Below are 21,104 nucleotides of genomic sequence, written 5' to 3' on the forward strand. Positions count from 1 at the left end.
GAACGATCTCTCAGTCTGTCAGTGGAACAGGACAGTGACAAAAGTCTGTCACTGAAGCTACTCCTCTGTCTGGAGATGACACTGTTCAGTGGATGCAGTGGATTCTTCATGATTGACAGGAGTTTGCTTAGTGCCCGTCGCTCTGCCACAGATGTTAAACTGTCCAACTTTAATCCTACAATGGAGCCTGCCTTCTTAACAAGTTTGTCCAGGCGTGAGGCGTCTTTCATCTTTATGCTGCCACCCCAGCACACCACCGCGTAGAAGAGGGCACTCGCCACAACCGTCTGGTAGAACATCTGCAGCATCTTACTGCAGATGTTGAAGGATGCCAACCTTCTCAGAAAGTATAGTCTGCTCTGAGCTTTCTTACATAGAGCATCAGTATTGGCAGTCCAGTCCAATTTGTCATCCAGCTGCACTCCCAGATATTTATAGGTCTGCACCCTCTGCACACAGTCACCTCTGATGATCACAGGGTCCATGAGGGGCCTGGGCCTCCTAAAATCCACCACCAGCTCCTTGGTCTTGCTGGTGTTAAGGTGTAAGTGGTTTGAGTCGCACCATTTAACAAAGTCTTTGATTAACTTTCTGTACTCCTCCTCCTGCCCACTCCTGATGCAGCCCACAATAGCAGTGTCATCAGCGAACTTTTGCACGTGGCAGGACTCGAGTCATATTGGAAGTCTGATGTATATAGATTGAACAGGACCGGAGAAAGTACAGTCCCTCGCGGCCCCTGTATTGCTGCACACAATGTCAGACCTGCAGTTCCCAAGACGCACATATTGAGGTCTGTCTGTAAGATAGTCCACAATCCATGCCACAAGGTGTGAATCTACTCCCATCTCAGTCAGCTTATCCCTAAGGAGCAGAGGTTGGATGGTGTTGAAGGCGCTAGAGAAGTCCAAAACATAATTCTTACAGCACCACTGCCTCTGTCCAGGTGGGAGAGGGATCGTGTAGCATATAGATGATGGCATCCTCCGCTCCCACCTTCTCCTGGTATGCGAACTGCAGAGGGTCGAGGGCGTGACGGACCTGTGGCCTCAGGTGGTGAAGCAGCAGCCGCTCCATGGTCTTCATCAGATGTGACGTCAGAGCAACAGGCCGGAAGTCATTCAGCTCACTAGGACGTGATACCTTTGGGACAGGAGTGATACAAGATGTTTTCCAAAGCCTTGGGACTCTCCCCTGTTCCAGGCTCAGGTTGAAGATGCGCTGTAGAGGACTCCCCAGTTCCAACGCACAGGCCTTCAGCAATCGTGGCGATACACCATCTGGACCCGCTGCTTTGCTGGCACAAAGTCTTTTCAGCTCTCTGCTCACCTGGGCTGCTGTAATTGTGGGTGGGGATGTCTCACCTATGCTGGTATCAGCAGAAGGATGGTTGGAGGATGCAGTACTCGAGGTGAGAGTGGGTTACTGTGATCAAACCTATTAAAGAAGTTGTTCATTTGGTTTGCTCTCTCCACGTCTGTCTCGATGCGGCACCCGCTTGAGCTGCAGCCAGTGATAATCTTCATCCCATCCCACACTTCCTTCATACTGTTGTTCTGCAACTTCTGCTCCAGCTTTCTCCTGTACTGCTCTTTCGCCCCTGAGCTGGACTCGGAGTTCCTTCTGCACGCACTTCAGCTCATGCTTATCACCACCTTTAAAAGCCCTTTTCTTCTGGTTCAAAAGGCCCTTGATGTCACTTGTAATCCATGGCTTGTTGTTAGCATAGCAGCATACTGTTCTTACTGGAACTACAATGTCCATACAGAAGTTGATGTAATCAGTTGTGCATTCAACAGCCTCTTCAATGTTCTCACTATGTGATCTCAGCAATATATCCCAGTCTGTAGTTCCAAAGCAGTCTCTCAGAGCCTGCTCTGCCTCAGGGGACCACTTCCTGAATGAGTGTGTAGTTGTAGGTAAGACCTTCACTCTTGGTTTGTATTGAGGCTGAAGCAGAACCAGGTTATGATCTGCTTTCCCAAGCGCAGGCAGTGGGGTGGCGCTGTATGCGTCTTTAACGTTTGCATATAGTAGGTCAATAGTCCTGTTTCCCCGAGTTTTACAATCCACATACTGGAAGAAGGCAGGTAATGTTTTATCCAGCGTTACATGGTTAAAGTCTCCAGCGATTAGCACAAGTGCCTCAGGGTGCTGCGTTTGTAACTTAGCAACTGCGGAATGGATGATGTCACACGCTATCTCCGCGTTCGCTTGAGGGGGGATGTAAACGATAACAACAATCACTTGTCCAAACTCTCTGGGCAAGTAATAGGGGCGCAGACTTACGGCCAACAGTTCGATGTCCCTGCAGCAAGTGGAGATTTTAACGTTTACATGTCCTGAGTTGCACCACTTTGTATTGACATAGAGAGCGAGTCCTCCTCCTTTTTTCTTTCCACAGGTACTTGCGTCTCTGTCCGCTCTAACTGTGCTAAACCCGGGTAGCTCCACGTTAGCATCTGGGATGATAGACGTTAGCCATGTTTCACTAAGATTAATAGAGAAATAGAAGACACAATAAAAGATAAACATAAGTCAACATTAATTAACATAGAATAAGAGTAAGGTCCGATGGCCAGGGTGGACAGAAAAACAAAAAAACTCCAAAGGCTGGAGAAAAAAATAAAATCTGTAGGGGTTCCAGACCAAGAGACCGCCCAGTCCCCTCTGGGCAATCTACCTAACATAAGTCAAACAGTCCTCTTTGTATTTAGGGTTTTCATGGAAGGACCTGATGATGATGGTCACGTAGACTTTTGGCTTTCAGTCCATCAATGTTGGTGCATCAGATTCATGGAGCATGAAGAGAAGCAGACAGGAGTCTGATCTGCGTTTAAACAGTGCAGTATTTTTTTTACCACACAATACTTTTGCGAAAGGACTTGGAGGTAATTATTACTATTTTCACAGAATCTACTTTTGAGTCTGTAATGAACACATGGCTGAATTTAGGTTCCTTTTTTTGGCCATCTTCTTATTTGCTTCCAGGACCATGCTTGCTCGTCATCAGCCACTGTATTTTTTCACAAAACTTTTGAAACCAGTTATTTATTCTGAAGGCAAGATATTCTACATTTATGACTGATGCTTTTATCCAACACACAACATTTAGATACTATTGGCTACATTTATTTTGCCCAGTGCCACCCGCACCGCACAGGTAGGTGAAGTTGACTTGCTCATGGTCACATAGTGTCAGTATCAGGACTTGAACCTACAAACTCAGGGTTTAAAACTGCAAAGTCTTAACCACCATGCCACAATGCTTGCACATCTACAACATATATATTAATTGGCATAATATAAAGTGGTCCAGGACAGATTCCTTTGTTAAACTTAAGTTTAACATTTTCAACCCATTCAAGTCCAAAGTCTGGAATATTTATTTTTTCATAATGACGGATCAGTTTGCAGATTAATGTACACGCTGTAGAATATTTTGCCTTGCTTTTAACATAGAAGAAGAAGTAGCTGGTTTGTGAATATGTAGCTGACATACAGTATTGTAGTGAATAAAAAGCCAGCTGAATGCATACCTAACTTCAGTCCCATGATTATTTCAGATGCCAAAAATAATTTCCACCAAGCCCTTTCACAGATATACAGTGGCATGCAAAAGCATTCAGTCCCCTTGAAAATCATCATAATTTTCTGCAAGACAAAAGATTTGTACACATATGTATTCATGCAGTATTTTTTTCTTATGCTATAACAAAACATTTCTAAGTCAAAATAAACAATTTTCTGTAGACATTTAACTGAACGAGAAAAACTCCAAAGTTAGTGTTTACATAAGTATTTAAACCTCTATGTTTTGGAAGCTCCAGGTTTACACCAATGACAAATTTATTACAAAGGTGACATTATTAAACATATTAAGGTGCTACTTGTGAGTCCTGTCTGTCTCTCTGGATATAAAAAGTCTTCTTCATAAGGGTCGTAGTCTTTGTTGGACAGTCACTGCAAAAATGAACACAAAGGAGCATTCTTCTAATTTGAGAAACAAAGTTATTGAAATGCACAATGTAGCAGGAAATGACTATAAAAACATTAAAGAGTTTGAATGTCCCATTGCACACTGCTGGATCCATCATCAGAAAATGGAAGGGTCATCTTAGCATCCAGACTCTTACTAGAGCAGGCCATCCCTCAAAACTAAAGATAAGAGTGAGACATCAACTGGTCAGGGATGGGATTAGAAATCCAACCGTTGCACTCAGACAGCTGCAATGCTCTTTGGCTGAAACTGGAGTGAAGGTGCAGAGGTCCACAATTTCAAGACCTCTCCATAAAACAGACATATTCATGAGAGTAGCAAGAAAGAAGCTATTCCTTAAGAAGGTCCACATCAACGTATGTATGGCATTTACCACAAAGCATGACAAAGACCCAGTTAAGATGTGGGAAAAGGCTTCATGGTGAGATGAAACCAAAACAGAACTTTCTGGACAGACTTCAAAGAGGTATGTGTGGTATAAAATGAACACTGCCCATGCCTCAAGAAACATCAAACCTACAGTGAAATATGGTGGTGGTGGCATCATGCTCTGGGAATGTTTTTTATGTACTGGGACTGAGAATGTTGTCAGAGTTGAAGGGACAATGGATGGGCACAACTACCACACAATATTGCAAGTTAACTCGTTCCAGTCTGCTATGAATCTAAAGCTTGGGAGAAAATTCATCTTTCAACATGACAATGAAATTAAGCATTAGGCCAAAGCAATATTGGAATATCTCAAAAACAAAAACGGTGAATGTTTTGGAATGGCCAAGTCAACCCTGATCTGTGAAAATCTGTGGCATTATTTGAAAACTGCTGATCAGAGGTGCCATCCTACCAACTTAGAGGGTCTCTAGAAATCCTGCCAAGAAGAATGGGGAAGAATCACTTCTGAACATAACTGGGAAATACTTACATACCCCAAAACAGCAAAGGCTGTACTGCAGCAAAAGGGTTCTTGACAAAGTAGGAATATGGTGGGCTGAAAAGTTAATGCAGACACTCTGTTGGGAGTTGTTCTTCTTTAGAGAAATGTCATCAGAAAATGGTTTATTTGGACTTTGGAAATGTATTGTTACAGCATAAGAGTTAAAAAGACTGAATGATTAAACATGTGGACAAATCTTTTGTCATGCAGAAAATTAGGATGACTTTTAAAGAGATATAATACTTTTGCACATCACTGTATGTTTGTGAAAGGGCTTCATAGTATTTATTTTTACCAGTATTTTCCCTTAATTCTGAAATGATCACGGGACTGAAGTTAGAATCACATTCATTGTTTTTTTATTCACTCCTAGCTACATCCAGTATATGCTTGCAGTCAGCTATTTATTCACACAGCTTTTGCAAACCAGCTTCATATTCTATTGCAAGGCAAAATATTATACAGTGTGTACATTAATTGGCATCATTACAAACCAATCCATTATTTGAAAAAATAAATATTCCATATTTTAGTCCAGCATGGGTCAAAAATGTTAAACTCAAACTTTAATTTAACAACGAAATCTGTCTTGTTATAAAACTGTGAAAATGAAGGTGATTCAACGTGATTTAACCTTTGCAATGCCCATTCTGAAAAGGATCCAACTCAACACACTTGAAAAGATATTGGTCAGTCACCCATATATTATCCCTGGCTGCAATGGGCTGATTTTTGAACAAGAGATGTTTCTTTGTTGGAGTCCAGAATTAAACTACTGAAGGTTTGCAAAGATGGCGGCTTTAAAGGATCATACCTGAAGTGATGTGTAGGAACCGGAAGTGACATAAGGGAACCGGAAGTGGTGTTCTTCTGGTATCATGCTGGGTGCCAGCAGTGACATTGTTAACACTGAGTCAGACAGGTTTTTTCCGCAGCTGGTCTGCAGAGATAACAGGAGAAGGTTTAGTGCACCTTGCCATCCCCTGGCCTGGCATGGAATTACCTTCACTTGGTCCATACAACATCCTCCTACTCGCACGTGTGTGACACCATTAATTATCACAGTAAATACCATTTATCTGATATTGGAGTGAGAATACTTTGTCAGTCTCATCCAGGTACCCATACTGGGCAGTGCAAAACTTGACTGCATCTTAAAAATGCATCTGTCTTGTCACAAAACTGTGAAAGGTAAAATGGCCCAATATGATGTGACTCACCCATGCAGGTCCTAAATGTTAAATATTTAGCTTTTCAAAGAATGGACATGTTTATATTATGTCAAATAATATATATGTTGTAGATATGCAGGCATTGGGGCATTGTGGTTAGGGCTTTGCACTTTTAACCATGCGTTGTTAGGTTCAATGAAAGGGATAATAGGTGAAATCAAATACTGGAAACTAAAGACTTTAGTCTGTACCAATAAAATTTCTTTAATAAAACACTGTCTCTCTATGACAAGATATTTTTTATAATATACATTTTTGAATTTTGCAGATTATTTATATTGTATGGTCTTCTAATTTTCTTGATGTAGAGATACCCTTAATTTGAGTGGAACATCAATATATGTGAAAAGTAACAGAATGTTTTGGTTTTCACTTGACATTAAAATGGTGAAGCTACTCTATAATGAAAGTCATAGTGTACCAAAATCAGTGGTGGTCTAGGCGCTCCCTTTATAGTAGCTACGGGATTAACTGCTCTCTTTCTGAGATTTTAGCTATTGTGAGGGCTATCTGTTCCTCAACATCCTGTGCCTATACACAGCTCAACTTTTACAAATGACTTGCAAGCAACAGTTTATTTGGAAACAATGAAGATCTGGACTGATTAGTAGCTATCTGGGCAAGCTTTCAAAAAGTCCTTTCTGGTAAGATGAAAAGAGTTTAATATTTTTCAACTCAAATTTATTTCTTCATAATCATGGGATGTATTGATTTGACACATGAAATTGTGTTTTATGGTAAAGGCTAAATTTATAAATGTAAAAAAAGTACCAAGCCTGTTTTTGCATTTTAAAATGAAGATGAAGGGACAATGAATCTAAATGTGGATACAAAAGCCTAAAAACATGCTGAATTTTACCACTTTGAAGCATCAAATCTTGTGATTTAATAAATATGCACCTTCCACTTTTCTGAGGCATGATTGTGACAACAAAAGAATGCTGGAACTAATACATTTCATAACAATTTCTTGACACGTTTTTTCTTGAGGTAACAAAATGTTTCTTGACTTGTTTGCTCTCAGTAGCCATCATGGACAGAGTTTTAAATTTTCCTTAGGCACACACCTGATTTGTCAATATTCCACTACCCCTTTATACCTTCAGACTGTATATATTCCTGTTTCTCTGCAATTTTGTTTCATCAACAGTTAACTTCCGCTAATGCCGCACATGGAAGTATACCAAATGTCTGATGCAATTGCAGAGCCGTCAGTATACTCTGATGTTATTTGATTTAATTACATATCTGCCACCAAACCTTTGTGACTTATATGATTTAAAACATGTATATTATTTTTTATATATGCAATACTGGTGTACATACTTAGTCACATATAGGCACATTAGTTCAATGAAAGATGTACTCTCATTATATGATTATTTCTTTTCTTTTCTATTACATATTGTGTTATTATGGTGTACGTAGCCTAAAGAGTGGTAATCACACAGGTTGGCAGTGTTGGTGAAGCATACATATAAAAAACTAATTGCACTGCATTGAATTTTTTTAGAGCTTTAGATGTTTGAAAGACCCAGGATCATACGCATGTCAACACTACATTCATAGTGCCAATCAACACTCAGCATTGTTCACTTTTTGTGCTATGCCATGTGAATGCATGATAAAAAATACAGTACTGCTGAAATTAAAAAGACAACTTATATGACAGAGTTAAAGCGTGATGAAATGGATTAAAGTGCCACAAATCAGTTATTTGAATTTTATACAGCATGCTGGGTTGCTGTTGCTGAGGATATGATAATAAAATAATTACTGAGGAAGACATTTTTGAAGAAGTAAATGTAATTAGTAAGTTTCATAGTTTTTTGTTGGTAGAAATGTTACTCAAGCCCATCATATTAGCTAGTTCTGAGCTGTGATTCACAACAATTTTAAATCAACTTTGAATTATTTTTGTCATTCATAATGAAAGGCTCTGAGTGATTGTAAGTTTGATTTTTTCCAGTGATTATGTCCAGTTGTCTACAAAACAGGGACAACAATTTATATTTGGGCAACAAAATTCAATATTGTAAATTATAATAGTGGCAGACAAGGAGTGGCAGAAAACACACCACTCTAAATATACTATAAACTGTGACTATACACAACCACCAGGAGTAGGGCCGTAATAAGAACATTAGAGGAACTAAGCACCTTAAAGGTTTTGGTTCCCCCATACATCTAATTCAAAATATAAAAAATAATAAACCATAAAATAAAATGTTATTTTTTGAAACGAAACAAACCTTGCAGTAAGATGGAAAGTAATGTTTATTTTTGTATATGTCCATTTTATTTAGATTTAAAAAGTGTTCTTCTGTCTTTTCTAATTGTAAAGTCTTTAATCAGATCCTCAAAACTATTCTAACGTAAGACATCACCTTCTATGCTTAATAGGGATAAGGTATCTAGTCTGCCAGTCTACCCCTTTATGTGGAACCCAGTTCAGCTGCACCATTTGCATTTTTGTACCATATACAGTAGTCCATGGTAAATCCGGCATTGGAAAATATCTGTGGTGCCTCCTTCGCTTGATGCCCTAAGCACATGCTTATTTTGCTTAATGGCTAATCCAGCCCTGACCAAGAGATTTTCTCATTTACACCAAAGACAAAACTGTAACTCTTATCCATTTTAAACTCTTATGTTAATCTGATTGTTTCCATTCCCTTTTATTTTAGGATTAGAGGGCTATGTGTTTCATTAGTGTAAGTTATTTGTGGTTTACTTGTATCTGTTTATATCACCTGACTTTTAAACAGCCAATTTAAAACATCTGAGACAGTGAATTTTTGTTTTGTAAATAACAGCTTTTAATGTTCTATTTCAGTGTGTATTAATATTTTTTTAATTACCAGATTTTAACAATATTGTGATAATACCAAAAACCATGATAACTGTTGTCACTATAACCATAATATAACATTTTGGGATCAGCTTTCTGAAGCAGATCATTTGTGACCTTTATTAAGGCTGTGTCTATGCTGTGTTTAAACTGAAACCAGACTAAAAAGTTCAAAATAGTTATTAATGCTCAACTGGTCCTGCAGTTGGGAAGTGGCAAGACATTCTAAAAATCTGGCAGGAAAGGGAGGATTGCAAAGAGGACAGTAATTGCGTAAACGACTGAGATTATTTGCATAGTAATATAAATTCTAACCCAACATTTAAATGAAAAGTAAAATGAGTAACACATTAAAAGTATCTTGCCTTAATGCTAAAAGTATTAAAAATAAAACAGTCTGAGTTATATGTAGAGGAGTATAATTATCATATTATAGCAACAACAGAAACATGGCTAAAAAGCAAAGATGGGGATGAGAATGCCATAAAGGGATACACATTTTTTAGGAACAGAAAAGGAGGTGGGGTGGTTGTTTATGTCAAACAGAATTTAAATGCAAGTCCTTTTCGACATTGAACCCCATCTTAATGAGTATCTATCTATCTATCTATCTATCTATCTATCTATCTATCTATCTATCTATCTATCTATCTATCTATCTATCTATCTATCTATCTATCTAATGAAGACACGTAGCTTTGCCTGGAAAGCATTAGGGAAAGAGGTCTTATTTTAGGAGAGTATTACAGACCACCCAATGCAGACAGTAATTTCAATGCACATCTTTGTAGTATTATTAAAAAGGTAAGTTTACAGGGGATATATTTTAGTCATGGGGGACTTTAACTACACAAATATTAACCTGGATAACCATGCAAATAGCGGATATGTTAAAGCACCAATGCAGGGTGAAGCCTGTCTAGATTTAGTATTTTGTAATAATCAGAAAAGAATGGAAGGTGAAGAGGTGGTTGAACTACTAGGGTTAAATCACCATAATATAATATAGTTCAAAGGATTTTGGAAGAGTGCGGTTGCAAGCACTAAAATGTTAAGTTTAACTTTGGAAGAGCAAATTTTCAACAGATGCGGCAAAGTCAAAGGAGGATGGACTTGGATAAGTGTTTAAGTGTAAACACAGTTGAGGAGTAGTGGAACAGGTTTAAAAACATTTTACCTGTAATGTAAGACAGATATACTGTATACCTAAATTTGAAATTAGTAAGAAATTTAAAAAACACTCTGCAGCGGGTTAATAAAGAGTTAAAAATGAAGCTGCAAAGAAGAAAACAGTTGTACAAGTCATATAAGACTGGTAACTTCAAAGTGAATTGTATGAGAACACAAGGGCAGCCATGAAGAAGGATATTATTGAGGCTAAAAGATAGTTAATGAGGAATGTAGCATATAGGGTGAAAGCTGACCAAAAGAGGATTTAGAAATTATAGATGGAGATGTAACTACTTAGATTGAATATGCTGAAATCAAACAAATCTTGAATATGTATATAAACCATTGACACATATTTTTAGGAAGTCATTGCGTACTGGGGAAATTCCGAAATACTAGAAAATGGCAAATATCCCGTTAAACTAAAAGGGTAACCTAACAGATCCAAACAAATATAGGCTAGTAAGCTTAACGTGCATCACAGGACAATTATTTATTAACGGTAAGATTGAACAGCACAGGAGTTTTTCTTAATAGTCAGCATGGGTTCAAAAGAGGAAAGCTGTCTTTTACTAACATACTAGAATTTGATGAGGAAGCAACAAAAGGGTATGATCAAAGTCAAATCTTGACTTTCAGGAAGCTTTTGATAAGGTGCCACATAAGAGGTTGGCCATAAAACTAAAAGAAGTTAGAGTTCAGGTTGATGTTTTTAGATGATACTATTTTAATATATAGAAATGATTTTGATAGGAAAATAAGTAACAAGTTGGTTACGTTTGTAGATGATACCAATATAGGTGGATTGGCAAATTATCTGGAATCCATTGAATCATTACAGAGGGACAATATACAGATGTGGGCAGATCTGTGGCAGATGAAATTTTCTGTCAGTAAATGTAAAGTGTTATACATAGGAAGTACAAATGTTAGGTTTGAATGCAGAATAGGAAGAGTGAAAATCGAAAGTACTGCTAATGCATAGATTTAGGAGTAATAGTAGAAATGATACTATCACTACTTCTAGGCAGTGTTCAGAAGTGTTTAAGAAGGCAAAGAGAATAGAGGTTATATACCACAATGTGTAGAGTACAAGTCCCAGGAGGTTATGCTGAAGCTTTATAATGCACTGGTGAAGTGTCGTCTGGAGTACTGTATACAGTTTTGGTCCACAGGCTACAAAAAGGACATAGCAATGCTAGAAAAAGTCCAGAGAAGAATAAATAGGCTGATTCCAGGCTACAGGGGATGAGTTATGAAGAAATATTTAAAAATATACTAAGAAATATGCTAAGCCTTTTCAGTTTAAGCAAAAGAAGATTAAGATGAGACATGACTGAAGTGTTTAAAATTACGAAGGGAATTAGTATGGGGGATCTTGACTGTTATTTTAAAATGAGTTCATCAAGAACACGGGGACAAAATTGGAAACTTGTTAAGGGCAAATTTTGCACAAACATTAGAAAGTTTTTCTTTACACAGAGAACCATAAGCGACTTTCAAAACTAGAATTGATGTTTTTTAGAAGAATTAAGTGGACAGGACTGGTGAACTTTGTTGGTCTGAATGGCCTGTTCTCATCTGGATTGTTCTAATATACTAATGACATTTTTTATAACAGGGTGACTGCAGCAATTTTAAGACAATCAGGGACTATACCAGGGAAAATAAAGGATAATAGTAGTCAAAAGAAAAACAAGGGAAGGTAAACAAGCATTGACTAACAGTGTAAATAGGGACAGGTTGACATACAGTACAAGTGAGTTATATTTAGACTTTGTACACTTTTACTGAAATCTTTTGAGACCCTGGCAAACATGCACAGCACATAAACACCTATCATTATTCTGCTATCTTCCAATTCATTATTTGTCAGCTCATCAATACTTGTGGACATTTTACAAGTTAAACACCTGACTAATGACAAGTGTAGCTGGGAAAGCCACAAAGAATGTAGCAGAGGGGTAAATTTGTTTGCAAATTTGTAAGTTTATCCAAAATACCAAATAAAAGATGGAATACAGAAAACTGCACTGTTGATGCTGCAGAAGGGAAAGAACTTTTTAAAGGGCATGTCCAAGTTAGATTTAACATCACCTGAACCAGATTATGGACACAACTTAGAGCAAATCTTACAACAAATCATATGATCATTAAAGTCACCTGCTAGAGAAATTCTGCATTACATTTTCAAATCTTATTTATGTGAAAAATACTAAGATTCAAATCCTGTGATGCCAGATTTGTATTTTAAAGTCCCAGATTTCAGTCAGTGATCTATAATAACCCTTTAGCCCTAAAGATCAATCAACAGCATGAATCCTGTCATTACAGACACATGTGCCACTGGCAGCATGAAATTAAAGGACTGATTTGGCCATATGTGGATTCTATAGGCTGACATCGAAGTGAGTTTAGAAGAGAGACCTACATAACCAAGATTGGCTGGGCAGCAGTAAGAGACTGAGGAAAAAGAAGTGTTTCATGTAAGATGGAGTGTAAAAGAGAGGGGCAGCCACAACAAGAAAACAGAAGCAGAACAGGAATGGAACTGAAGCAAAACTTGTTAACATCTGCAAGAAAATTAGATGGTATGCTCTGTTGTACAGTGAACCCTCGTTTATCATGGCTAATCCGTTCCAGACTCTACCGTGATAAATGAATTTTCGCGAAGTAGGATTCTTTATTTATAAATCGAATATTTCCGCAGTTAGAGTATAGAAAACCTGTTCACGACCTTCTAAATACGTTTTTTAACATTATTAGAGACCTCTAGACATGAAATAACAGACTTTAGTCACCATTACACTCGTATTACCTAATATATTAGACAAAATAAGAGAAAATAAGACATATTAGACATTACAAATATCATATTACTAGGCGCACTCGCCTTTTAAGGTGACCGACCTTTATCCTCAATTTTTGTGCGCTCCATGTGTACATCAGGCATGTAAGTGTAGAGAATGAGAACATCAAAGTGCCCGTTCATAACATCTCCCGAAAACCTAAGTTTTTTTTTATCCCCTCAAGTGCCTGTCCAAAGTCGTATAATGTCAGCCCGAATCTGTACCGCTAAAGACGGAGTTTCATGCATTAAATAAGCTATAGATGAGAATAAGCAAGCACCATTTCCCCTGATATTTACTAAGCGGTGAGGCATTTGTACTCCATCAACATTAATTATTTCCAGAGACATAATTTTGTCTATTTTTCCAGCGCATCGCGCACAAAAGCAAGGGAACGATGAGAGCACTAGAACCCTGCTCACATCGCGTCGCTTCGTACCAACTTTTATCCTCAATTTTTGTGCACTCCATGTGTACATCAGGCATGTAAGTGTAGGGAATGAGAACATCAAAGTGCCCATTCATAACATCTCCCATGTCGCATCACATCATGTCGCTTCGTACCTCAAGCCGTAAGTAGTAAGTTTGTAATAAGCGGAATACCGGTAGGCTTTGCACTCACGGGACGGAAGGACAATCCCGAACGCTTTTTTATAGTAGATTATTGTACTGTACATTTAATTGCACACAACCACTAACCTATAAAGGCACGACCTCAGTAGGAGAGTCTTCAGAGGTGGTGCAGTATCTTCAGCAGGTGCGTTGTCGTCTTCAGTGAAGAAGTACTAGGCAGTGGGTGTCTGGGTGCGCGGCTGAAGAACATCTTGATAGGCAGTTGCTGGCACTGTCTTTTCATATGCGTGAGGAAACTTTTGTAGGGTATTGCCATCTTTAATCATATCCAAGAGTGTCACCTTCTCCTGGATAGTAAGCATCTTCCTCCGGCGCTTAGTTTTATTGTCAGAAGGCTTAGAAAAAACAGCACGTTTACGAGCCATCGTAGGGCTTAGATAAAAGTTCTCAGAAAGCGCATGCATAGTGACGTAAGCGTGTATGAGAAAAAAAACGCGATAGAGTGAGGCCGAGAAAGTCGAAGCGTGATATAGCAAGGGAGCACTGTATTAGTTTTACCGCCAGTTCTCGTTTATCTAAGTATATTGGTTAAGTATTGCTAATATTGGCTATCAGGCTTGATTGTTACAAATAAATGCATATGTAAATAGATAACAAATTAACATATCTGTGCAGTTTAAAAGTGAGTTTAATTTGTCAGTTTGCAGACCATTTGACTCGCTGGAGAACTATTTGTGATCCATGGATCACACTTTGGGAACCACTGCCCTAGAGGGACAGTCTAGAGGGAACTGGGAGTTATAGCCATGCTTGTGGCAGCCTGTAGCCTCTGCGCAAGCCGTCAGTGACGAGAGGACTTCCAATCTGCAATTGAAGATATTAGATGGGATCGTAACTGTGAATTTGTTTAACTGATTAATATTGTTCTGATAAATACCCTTTGTATTTCAAACAAGAGACTGTGCTCCATGTTTTATGTTTTGTTTTATGTTAAAGCCACTTGTATTTGTTTTTAGTTCTATATTAAATGTTTGAATGTCTCTTTTAGTGAATGTTTTTCTTTATGGAGCTTTCTTATTCATAGAGTACTAAAAGTGTTAGCAGGAGTGCCTTTTTTATTGAGCCAGGAAAAACTTGCCATTTATAGAACAAGTACCAAATAAAGCAGTGTTTAGTGTAAATACAATTAAATCTTACATTGCAAATTTTTTTCTCCATTCATTTTCAGCCCCCATCTCTGTTAGAGGCACCTTTCAGAAACCAAGTCACCTCCTGCTGCAATTCCTCATCATTAGCTTCCTTTGAATTGGAATTTCTCCTGACTGCCCCTGCCATCACATGGATATTTGTTGTTAAATTAATTAAATGTCTACATAAGTGTATTAATGAACACCATTGAAATAATAAAGACAGACTTATAACATATAAATTCTGGCCTCCAGAAGGATTGATGCTTGTTAGTGGCTATAAAAATCTACATACTGTGGATGATGATTTCCAGGTTGAGGCCCTTGAAATTGATTTTCTCTCCCACACCTCTCCAGTTATACAATTGGGCAACAGATTTTGTCATTAGGCAGGGAATCATTTGCCTCATTAATTCTTTGACCATCCTGTCTCCTTTAACGGACAGATATCACCCCTGTTGGAAAACAACAGATATTAACATTCATGTCAAATGCCCCAAATTGTATTATACAATCTCTGAAAAATGTATTGTGAAGTTATAAATTTGTCTTGAACCTCCTGGTCCTGAATGGTCATATCCTTCAGAGACTCCCTTGTGTTGAAGGGAAGAGAAAAAGAATGTTCCACATCAACATATACATTCTTCTTAATTTGCAGGTTGTTTTCTTTATTGTCAAGTCTCTGTATGAAGTTAGGAAGGTTGCTGGTATGCTCCACCTGCATCTTCCTCATCACTGCCATGGTTGTTTTGAAGTAATCTGTAATGTAAAAAGGTATATATCAAAAATGACAAAAGTACAAGTACTGTATATTGCTGCTCTATCTACTATGCGTTATGTGTAAGCAATACTCATTGTCAAGTACATTCTAATCAGGCAGGTTCTGCTGGGATTCGCCATTGCTGAGACCTACTGCAACTTGTTAAAGCTATATTATATAACGTAGCAATTAATATGACAAACTTTGATTGACAATTATAGCAAGGTGAAAGAAAATGCATACATCAGTATATTTTCATAGTGATGATACCATTATTTTATCTTTTGTCCGGAAAATAGTTATATCAGTCACAATGGTAGTGCTATTTTTTTCTGTCCCTGATCAGGAAAATTGTTAAAATGACAAGTTAGCAGGTTTTGTGAAAGTGTCTTTGTTATGCACTATGCAGGTTAAAAAACATATTAACCATTTAAAACTTAACAGGAAAAGCTAACAAGACATTTTACTTTTATTAAATCTTGGAGGTTGTAGGGTTGCTGGCAGGGTGTCATCATATTCATCACTTCTGATTTGGTCTAAAATATGATTTCCTTGTTAGCACAAAACAGTATATCACAGATGACCAGTTGATCATTTTTGTGAAATTTTATGTCTCAACATCTCTCCTTCTTTTGCTTTCTGAATCTGTGTCCAAGGTGGATCTGTTTTCTGACCAAAGCAAGTAGTCATGGCACTTCTCAAATGACTTTAAAAAGCATGGCTTACCCAGATTGTTGATGCATAGATGTGAATTTCTGTCTCTGTTCTGTAGTTTACTAGGCAATAATAATTGCAAAAGATACACTTAACACTTATAATCTTCCACCAAAAATCAAGCTTATTTCATTATTCAATTATTCCACCATTCAGCGACTCATGCCTTCACCTCTAAGCCCCCTGGTGCCTCTGCTTGCATGCAGCTTCTTTTATGCTGGCTTCTACAGGTAACTCAGAGCTGTTAATCATAGTGCCTGGGTCTTCACAAGATTTCAAAGTTATCTCCAGGTACTTATGGGTTGTTTGTTATTAGTACAAAAGTAAATGAAATTCTTACAGCTCTATTGATTATTCTTCATTTTTGTTCTTTTAAAAAATATGCTTCTTACTTTTAGTGGGCAAGCCTCCTAGATGTACTGTAATCAATAGCGGCTCTCTCATCTGCAATTGGTTATTCAAAGTTTCGAACTTTGGCACAGACAGACAGAACAGCCTATAGCTGAATAAGGCTATTTATGATGCAAGCTTCTGAAATATTTATTGGTTGTGAGTATAAAGAGCCATTTTCTAGGCACTGCAAACATCTGGGCATGTACCAAGATGTCAGTGGGTTTTTTTTCCGTTTGACTGACCATCAAAAAACCCTTCCACCTACTTATCCAATTCTTCTCACCAGTGCAAAAACTCCATGGATGAAATATACCCCCTCCCTTCAGTAACTGTTGAAAATTTAGCTCTCAGTAAAATGCCTGAGTTCTAGAAGTGTTGTCTCCAAGGCATTAATAAATGCACCAGTAAGATCCAAGCAACTGAATGGTTTTAACACTAGAATTCCTGAAGCCTACGAAAACACTCATAATCCCAGGCCACCTTAAATTCCTTCACACTCTTCCTCATCAGCATCTTTTGTTTCGCAAATGTGTTGATCAGCACAAGCTGCAAGCAGTCTTCTATATCATGCCCCCTACAATGGTGCTGAAGTGAGTCACAAACTTCTCCCAGCTCCAGTCTCTTTATCATGGAGTGAAGTGCCTGGAGTTGTATAGGGTAAATAATATATCGTTATTTGGAATATATACATTTCATGTGTGTTCTCTGTCTACAAAGATCTGTGTAAGTGTAGAATGACACAAAATGCGAGGGAAGACAACACAATAAATGCTTTTATTCAAGAATATAAACGAACAAAAAAAATCATTCAAAACTCAGGCTCAAAAGTCAATCGACAGAAAGTTTATATGTGTTCTTGGATGATGCAGAGATAAGAACTGCTGCCTTATAACCAAAAGGTTCCGGGTTTGAGTCCACGCACTCCGTGTTTTGAGTAGTGAGGTGCTATTATTATTACTATAATATAATAAAAACATAAATTTGACTTGAGTCTGTAACACAACAGTCTGTAAATTTTGGCTACTTATAAAAGTTGATAAGGAGAGGTGCGAAGGGATTTAAGGAGGCCCGCGATTATGAGTTTTTTCATAGGTTTCACAGATTCTAGTGTTAATATTGATGTGAAATAATATACAATATTTTTAAATTGTTTGGATTGTTTGTTTCAGCTAACACTTTTGACTTATAAGCTGGCTTTTTTATTTAGCTTCCTCTGCTGTCAAAACAATTTGACTAATTCATATGAGATTAAAATAAAAATATTAATACATCCTTTTAGGAGAAACATATCGGCCTAAATTGCATCAATATTTTGTTTTTATTCAAAGTAATTTACCAAAACTGTGACCATATTATGTCTTTTAGCTCTTTTTCGGTACATATTTGGTAAAATAGGATAGAATTTAGGCATAGGACTGCTTGTCTGGGAATAAAGTAGCCCTTGATCAATAAACATTTTGTCTGTTGACCTTGCAATTAATAAACACTGTCAGTGGACCAGTGTAGGGCCACCAGCTATATTAGTGCTCGGCTAGCCACTAGAGAACCGATGTTAAACTGCTGGACGGTTACCACTAACATTCTAGCAGCTTCCGGCCACTGACAACCCCCCTAACTACTGAGTGGCCAGTTGCCAGCTAGCCAACAGTGGGCCACCGGCTGAAAACTCTATTGGTCTGCTGATGTCCCTCTGCTGTCAATTCACTAACAAACTGCTGACTGGTGGCGTGCCACTCCAAAACAGACAGCTGACTGATGCTTGCTTACTGAGATATCTCTCTTATTAAAGTACAAAATAATATGAGATACTGTACTGTACCTTTTTGTGATAATCCTTTAAATGACTGCAATACCCCCTCCTTCAATCTGAATCATAATTCCCTGCCTATAAAAGATGGTTGCATGCTACCTTCATCATCTTATTTCTGAAAGAAAAAGACCTGCAATTTGGTTACTTTACATGAAATAAATGGATGAATATCTGCTCTATCCATTCTTCGTTCCTTCAGATGACATATGTAAAAATCTGATGGTGCAACAAGACAAAATCTTGGATTGGGGTGTAAACACAGAATCTATGTACAACAAAGGGAGAGAGTTGGCTGTTTCCTGAAATGGTTTAGGTTCTTTAGTGAGCTTGAATTATTTCTGCATATGTTATATCATTCTGTGATTGTAAGGGCCCTCTTTTGGTATGTTGAGACAGTACCAAGAGATCAAGAGATACCAACAGACATAATTTAATCTGGCACTAAGATTTTGTTTTGGGAACTAGTCTAGAAGCTAGCAGGGGAGAGGATTTTAGCTATGATGAATCTTATACCCTTTAAGTGACATTGTGATGAACCTATAGAGCACTTTCAGCTCAAGACTGATTCTATCTTTAAAGTACAAATGTGTTTTTGATTGATAAAAATTGTAATTTCTTTTGTAATTTTTTTTGTTTTTTAATCTCTTTATTCATTGTATGGCTTAGTGGTATAGTAGTTAACACTGCTGCTTCATAATTCCAGAGTTCTGGGTTAAAATATTGACAGTGTCTGTTTGAATTTACATGTTTCACCTCTGCCTCTGGATATTTTAGATTGACTAGGAACTCCAAAATGGACTGGTTTAAGTGACGGTGCCATGTTATTAAATGAAACCCAATCCAGGTTTACTAGATCCTGCCTGATGTTGTCAGAATTGTTTCCAGTATCTCATGACCCCATACTGAAATAAATTCATTTTAAAAATGAACAAATACCTGAATACTATTTATTTATTTGTACACAGAACTGGAGGTTGCAAGGTTGAGCACAGATGGAAATTTGGCAGACCTGAAGTTTCCTCAAGCTGGAGGACAAGGCAACATCATTCAGTTATCTGCAAGTACATTGAAACAGTATGGAAAAAATGGTGGGTGCTTCTACTGTTGAACTACTTTAGAACTGATTTACTTTTATGTAAAAACAGGCTTTAAGTTTTATTTTTTTAATACATGGCAGAAAATAAGTTTGGCATCCCACATTTAGTAAGTGATTTCTTAAATAAAGAATGTCAAGTTATTAAATAAATAAAAACCTATATAGTATTCATTGTTTAAAAAAAATTAGACATTTTTGTATGCTTTTTTAAAAAATTTGAAACAAGCAAATTATATTTTGTTAAACAGATAATTTAGCTTTTTGAGGTCCTAAAAAGTCATGTGCTTTGTGTAATATGTGATTCAAGCAACCAATAATTTTATAAAATGAGATACAAGTGAGGTAGCATAAAGCATATATTTTACAAAATTAAAAGTCACACAAGAAGAAGAACATTGTAATAATTTTGATGAGAACATTTCATTTCCCCATTAATGCTCACCAATAATGATCTCTAAAATGATATTGAGGTCTCTAAATTCCTACTCTCTACCACAGTACTTGATCATTTATTCCATGTGTCTATGCTTTTTTGTGTAAAAAAAAAAACAATTTTCTAACATTATGTGAAATTTTACCCTTAACAAGTTTTCAGCTATTCCCTTGTAGTCTTGATGAAGAATTTTTGTAAATTAACAACACATTTATACTGTGCTTAATGCCTTTCATAAATCTGAACACATTTCACATCTTAATCTACATGTATTTAAACTGAAAAGGTTAAATATTAAGTATTTCTTCATAGCTCATATGTTTCAGTCTCATTTTCAGACTAGTCTCCTGTGGACTTTCTCTAGTACTGCTATGTCTTTTTTTATAATATGGAGACCAAAACTCTACTTATGTCTCAATCATGCATTATATATGTAATGTTTCAGGATGTTTTTTCTCCTGTTTCTGTTTTGATATTTTTCATGTTAACATACTTCATTTATTTTATTTAGGTAAATGATCTTTTTTATGTGCCACGTGTTTTGTGGGTCATTCCTGAATAGGCAGGGCCACCTGCCAGTTATCGTCAGGGGAATACTCTTAGCCCTATAAAGTTGTTACAAAACCAATGCTGGGGATAAGCGCAGTGGGTGTCTTGAGTGTTCATCGGAGGAAGTGAAGTACTTCCTCTAGAACACATTGAGCGATCCTAGGAGGGATCAAGATCTCGATGCCAATAAAGCCCTCATCAACCCTGCCCTCCCAATAATAGCATTCAAGCTGGGTGAGCCAAGTCATCAAGGTAGCCCAATCAACTTCCACTCCAGGCATTCCCTACCTTGTCTATAAGTGCTGCCCTGCGCTTCTCCAGCAGCTATGGAAGAACTTGAAGGTGATCTGGCGAAGAGGGAAAGTCGCTGACCAATGGAGGTGTGCTGAGGGAGTTTGGGTCCCTTAAGAGGAGAATTCCAGGAACATCAACCAGTTCCGAATGATCTCTCTGCTGAGTGTAGAAGGAAAGGTGTTTTTCAGCATTGTATCCAAAAGACTGACAGAGTTCCTCCTCAAGAATAACTACATCGACCCCTCTGTCCAGAAGGGGG

General features: G+C 37.6%; 1 protein-coding gene across 15 annotated transcripts in view; it reads left to right on the plus strand.

Annotated features, from left to right (window-relative positions):
* adgrl3.1 (adhesion G protein-coupled receptor L3.1) overlaps positions 1-21,104 on the plus strand; it is a 1,314,450-nt gene that overhangs the window by 643,401 nt on the left and 649,945 nt on the right. For all 15 annotated transcript variants that reach the window (XM_039751107.1, XM_039751111.1, XM_039751112.1 and 12 more), the window contains one exon: positions 19,439-19,561. In XM_039751107.1, the coding sequence (XP_039607041.1) occupies positions 19,439-19,561 (123 nt within the window). The remainder of the gene's footprint in view (positions 1-19,438; positions 19,562-21,104) is intronic.

The sequence above is a fragment of the Polypterus senegalus genome, chromosome 4 (assembly GCF_016835505.1).
Source record: "Polypterus senegalus isolate Bchr_013 chromosome 4, ASM1683550v1, whole genome shotgun sequence".
NCBI classification, from domain to species: domain Eukaryota; kingdom Metazoa; phylum Chordata; class Cladistia; order Polypteriformes; family Polypteridae; genus Polypterus; species Polypterus senegalus.